At 50.5% G+C, this 5,476-nt stretch overlaps 1 protein-coding gene across 3 annotated transcripts in view; it reads left to right on the top strand.

Moving 5' to 3' along the window:
- Snx11 (sorting nexin 11) overlaps nucleotides 1–5,141 on the top strand; it is an 11,019-nt gene extending 5,878 nt beyond the window's left edge. For all 3 annotated transcript variants that reach the window (XM_050156990.1, XM_050156991.1, XM_050156992.1), the window contains 3 exons: nucleotides 1,967–2,062; nucleotides 2,282–2,494; nucleotides 3,632–5,141. In XM_050156990.1, the coding sequence (XP_050012947.1) occupies nucleotides 1,967–2,062; nucleotides 2,282–2,494; nucleotides 3,632–3,911 (589 nt within the window). In that variant the 3' untranslated portion in view covers nucleotides 3,912–5,141. The remainder of the gene's footprint in view (nucleotides 1–1,966; nucleotides 2,063–2,281; nucleotides 2,495–3,631) is intronic.
- The last annotated feature ends 335 nt before the right edge of the window (nucleotides 5,142–5,476 follow it).

The following is a 5,476-nucleotide window of genomic DNA, read 5'->3' as shown; positions in this document are numbered from 1 at the left end:
TCCTTTTTTTTTTTTTTTTTTTTTTTTTTTGATTTTTCGAGGCAGGGTTTCTCCGTAGCTTTTGGTTCCTGTCCTGGAACTAGCTCTTGTAGACCAGGCGGGCCTTGAACTCACAGAGATCCACCTGTCTCTGCTTCCCGAGTTCTGGGATTAAAGGCGTGCGCCACCACCGCCCGGCCCAGGGGTCCTTGGTACCAAGCGAATCCCAGTGCTAGGAGACACGGGAACCCTAGGGGTTTGCCGGCAGCTAGTCCAGCCAAATGGATGAGCTCTGCTTCAACAAATGAAGTGGAGGGTGATTGAGGAAGATCTCCTATTCAACTTGTCTGGCTTCCACACGTATGTGTGTGCACGTGCTCCCCACCCCAGTGCAGAGCACAGAAGTAGTAGAGCTGGGTGTAGTGGAGCAGGCCTGTAGTGCTACCACCTAGGAAGCAGAGACAGAGGACCACTGCAAGCTCCAGGCCAGCCATGCCTATGTAGTATAGTGAAGCCATGGGTCAGAAAGCCCCAAAGGGGGCTAGAGAGATAGCTCTGTTTAAGAGCCCTTGTTGCTCCTGTAGAGGACCTGAGTTTGGCAGCCCATACCAGGTTGCCTACAACTGCCTGTAATTACAGTTCCAGGGATCTGAGAACATAGGAATGCAGTGTCCTCTTCTGGCCTCTGAGGACATTGCGTACACATGGTGCACATATCATCAGGCAAGCACATACACATGAAGAAAAAGTGATTGATGTTGGAAGTGTGTATACTAGATGGAGTGGTATAGAAGCATTGTGTACACAGTGTTCTCCAGAAGAAGACACCAGATCTCATTACAGATGGTTGTGAGTCACCATGTGGTTGCTGGGATTGAACTCAGGACCTCTGGAAGATCAGCCAATGCTCTTAACCACTGAGCCATCTCTCCAGCCCAACAGTGGGATTTTTTTTTTTTTTTTTTTTTTTTTTTTTGAGATGTGGTCTGATGTAGCCCAGGTTGGCCTTGAACTGCCGATTCTCTTGCCTCTACCTCCCTCCTTTACTTCAGAGTGTTTGGGAATGCTCACAGGTGGCTGGTCTGCCCACTGCCATGTGGGCCTGATGGGGCCACTGCGATAGGACATACCAGCCAGTTCCCTTGCTTCCTCTCCTCTAGGCTGCTTTGGGTGTCCATCTGCCTCTGTCTGTTACTCTCTCTGAGGGTGTCTGTCTCCCCCCTCCACCCCCCCACTTTGTGTGTGTGCTGGGGATTGAATTCAGGGCTTTGTACATGGCTGGCAATTGCTCTATCACTGAGTTATGTCTTCAGCCCTAGCTTCTTGTCGATACTTTCTAACGTGTTCCCTGTGCTTTATAACAGAAGATAGGAAAGTTTAACAGTAATTTGCTATAACTCACCTCATTTTCAGCAAATTCTGGGGCTAGAGTATTTCATCTATCTATCTATCTATCTATCTATCTATCTATCTATCTATCTATCTATCNAACTCAGGACCTCTGGAAGATCAGCCAATGCTCTTAACCACTGAGCCATCTCTCCAGCCCAACAGTGGGATTTTTTTTTTTTTTTTTTTTTTTTTTGAGACAGCGTTTCTTTACCTAGGCCTGGCTGTTCTGAAACTCACTCTGTAGACCAGACTGGCTTCAAACTCAGAGATGGGCCTGCCTCTGCCTCCTGAGTGCTGGAACTAAAGGTGTGCGCCACTGCACCTCGCTGAGAGTGGGAATTTTATGTCACCTCTCTGGTTTTCTAAAAGGAGGGCACTAATATTTCCTCCTGGGGTTTTTAGAAGGATTAACTGCCATGTTTGTGGATATGCCATGTAATGTGCCTGCCGTAGGGCACACTATCAACCAGTGTTAGCTCTGTCACGTCCCTAATAAAAGCTAATTGTATTGATTGGGCCTCTTTTTAGGGGATATTTTGGGGCGTGGTTAGAGTGAGGCCTCACTTACCTTGCGTGTCACGCCATGCTCCCACAGGCCTGTACCTGAACTTCCTGGGAAGTCCACTTTCTTTGGCAACTCCGATGAGTTCATCGAGAAGCGGCGGCAAGGTCTCCAGCTTTTCCTCGAAAAGTGAGTGGACATGTTGGCTTGGCACTGGCCGCCGTGTGGAGGCAGGGCCACAGGAAGGTGCCGGGCAGATGCAGGCTGCCCTGCTCATGCAGCCACACTTGTGACCTGCTTTCTTGCGCCCTTCCACCTCCAGTGCTGCCTGAAGCCAGAGCCTGGCTGGGATGGGGACGAGGAAGCGACTTCATCACGTGTTCTGTGCTGTGCTCTCTCCTGCTCCAGGGTCCTGCAGAGCGTGGTCCTTCTGTCGGACAGTCAGTTGCACCTCTTCCTCCAAAGCCAGCTCTCAGTGCCCGAGATTGAAGCCTGTGTCCAGGGCCGAGGCTCCCTGACTGTGTCTGATGCCATTCTTTGTTACGCTATGTCAAACTGTGGCTGGGCCCAGGAGGAGCGGCAAAGCACCCCTCACTTGGCGAAAGGAGACCAGCTTAACAGGTAACTGTGGGACCAGTGACACATGGGGTGTGTCATGGACATCAGTAGCATGCCCATGTGTTAGGGAAAGGAATGTCACAGCATTGGTAGCCTTGGAAAGGCCTAGTTCTCTATCTTGAATGAAAAACTAGATGTCCACTGAAACTCAGGAGAAAGAAGAAGGGGCAGCTTTCCTTGGCTGGCTTTTTCCTTTTGTTTAAGGCAGAGTCTCACTCTGGCCCGTACTGGCCTGGAGCTCACTGTATCCCAGGCCGGTATTCAACTTGTGGTCATCTATCTGCCTCAGATGTTAGCTCAGGGATTCCAGGTGTGTATACAGCACTCTGCCAGTTTTAGAATACTTGTTTCTTCTTCTTTCTCCCTCCCTCCCTCTGTTTCTCCCTCCTGTCTCTCCCTCCCTCCCTTTTTTATTGTGAGGCTCCAGCTGTGTCGACCTACTCATTATGTAGGCTACTCACTATGTAGTCCAAGCTGGTCTCTAACTCAACGGAGATTCGCCTGCCTCCTGAGTGCTGGGAGTAAAGGTGTGCACCACCATGCCAGGCTCCTTTTAAAAATTGTTTAATTAGTTAATTTTTGTGATTCTGGGTGGGAATGAAGTCCTGGGCTTCACTTGTGTATGGTCTGTTCTACCACCATGCCACCTCCTCATGTTAACATGTCCCTGCTCTAAATGAGGAAACGCTACCCCGGTGAGCAATGGCTGTCCATTCCCTGGTAACCGTAGTCTACTTTCTGTCTGGATCTGCCTCTTGTGGGCGTTTCAAACACATGGCGTCACAGGGCAGGCGGATCTGGCTTTTTCCATCCAGCATAATGCTTCAATTTTTTTAAGATCATATTTCATTTGTTTGAGTGTGTGTGCATATGTGCAGTCATGTCATGCATGCGGAGGTCAGAGGACAGCTTGCTGGGTAGTTCTCTCCTCTTGCCTTGTGGGTCCTAGAATTGAAGTAGGTCATCAGGCTTTCAGTGGGGCCTTTTATCCACTATGCCACTGTGCCGGCTCCATTGTTTTCAGCACTTTGTTCCTTTATGTGGCTGAAAATTTCACTGAATGCAATATGTATCTATGCGTGTCTCTTCAGTTTTATCCTCTACTCATGCCCATCTTTCCTTCCTCTTTTTTCCTCCCAGTTGCTGTTTTCTCCCGAGGTCAGGTAGGAGGAGCTCTCCTTCCCCGCCTCCCAGTGAAGAAGAGAAGGACCGCTTAGGAACTTGGGCTCCAGTGATTGACTCTGAGGGTCCGTCCTTGGAAAGTCCCATGCTGCCACCCAGCTCCTTACCGTCATGCTGTGATCTTACTGCAAGACACGATGAGGAACTCTGTGGGTCCCAGCCTGTGAGAAGGGCTGTGGGAGGGGACCATGCTGTGCCTTTGGATCCTGGTCAGCCAGACACAGAGTGGGGAAAGTGAGCTGTGGCTGAGATCTAGGTTCTCTTGGGTGGTGGAGAAGATGCAGGCCACAGTCACATCCAGATGGGATGGGCCCCGGGCAGCTTTGAGGGAAGCTGGGCTGTTTAGCATCTTCCATCCACATCTTCTCAGGTTTGCTCTGCAGGGGTTGGTTGTGACTGCCTGCTCCATCTCCTCCACGGGAATAGGCACCATGCTGGTGTTTGTTAAGTTAAGTGCAGTGCCCAGAAGCTCTTGGTGTAGAACTGTATGGACTTCCCCGGGAGCTAAGTTTCTTCAGGTGTTTGTTTAGAGCACAGCCATGGATGAATGGTTTGGGGAACCTCTTCATGGCAGGTTTTTAGCTGCCATATTGAATACTGTCCCAACGGAATGCTCCTACTGTTATATTCCCACCTTGGTGGGCTTCAGCTTTTGCTGCAGCCCCTGGAACATTTTGGTTGTGGGAGGCTGGCCTCTTGCCTGCCTCCATGTGTGGACAGGGTGGTGAGTATTTATTTATTTACAACCTCCTTGCTTCTCAGTAAATGGCAGTGATGTGGCTCTTATTGCTGGGGTTTCCAGTATCTTCCAAGACCTTGGAAGGTTGGATGGGGCCTGAGAGCTGCAGGCAGGGAGTTGGAGCCCATGGATGCGAAGTGGCTGGCTGCAGCCAGGGTGAGGGAACAGCGCAGACGTTTGTTTGGGTGGAGGTGACTCTGGGCTGCCCATCTTGTGCTTATAAAGCAGAGCTGATGTTTCTGCAGGGGTAAAGCGGGCTCCTTTCTTTTTTTCTTTCCCACTAGTGACTTCCAGGGCTTTAGCTGCCACAGTGCCCACTGTTGCATTGCAGGGACGAAGCCTGATGCTGGGTCCAGTGGGGGCACACAGGGTCCAGTAAGGGCTTTAATTCTAGAAGCCTGAAGTGGGGGCTCTGAGGATGGAGATGAGGAACCACAGTCACATCCAGATGGGATGGGCCCCAGGCAGCTGTGAGGGAAGCTGGGCTTCTGCCCTCCTGCTGCTGGAATCCTGTCTAGAGAGCAGGGCTGGTAGCTGGAGCTCTAGGGTGGGCTCTCTGCCGGGCTCACCTTGTTGCTCTGCTCTTAGGGTTGTGTGCGCGTCCTCTCTCTGGCCATCTGCCCTGTCTGTGGGCTCTTTTACTACTGTACCGGCCTGTGTTGTGGGATTGTCATGGCATTTAGTTCAGAGTTGAGGGGCATTGGCCTGAAATAAAATGCAAGTATTTAAGACTGGTGTTGCAATTTGTGTCTAACAAGCTGTAGCAGGGAAGGAGGGAATGAGAGCTGGCGGGAGCTACTTTCATAAATCATGAATTTATCAGCGTGGAAATAACACTCGCTATAGAACTGTGTCCTGGAGCTCTCCTGCATTGTGTGTGAGACTCAGGTTCCCCGCTGCAGGAGGGAGTGTTTTCCAAAGAGCCAGGATCCAGCTCTTCTTGCAGTTCTGGGCATGAACCTTGTTAGGTATAATTTACCTGATGCTGCTTCCATCTTCGAAGCCTGTCTGAGGTGCCAGGTGCTAAAAGAGAAATAAAGTTTGTCAACAGGCAGATGCAAAGC

Source organism: Alexandromys fortis, unplaced genomic scaffold (assembly GCF_014885135.2).
Source record: "Alexandromys fortis isolate MF-2015 unplaced genomic scaffold, M_Fortis_MF-2015_v1.1 scaffold_31, whole genome shotgun sequence".
Classification (NCBI taxonomy): Eukaryota; Metazoa; Chordata; class Mammalia; order Rodentia; family Cricetidae; genus Alexandromys; species Alexandromys fortis.
The sequence above is the reverse complement of the archived record's forward strand: the minus strand, read 5'-3'. Positions and strand labels throughout refer to the sequence as shown.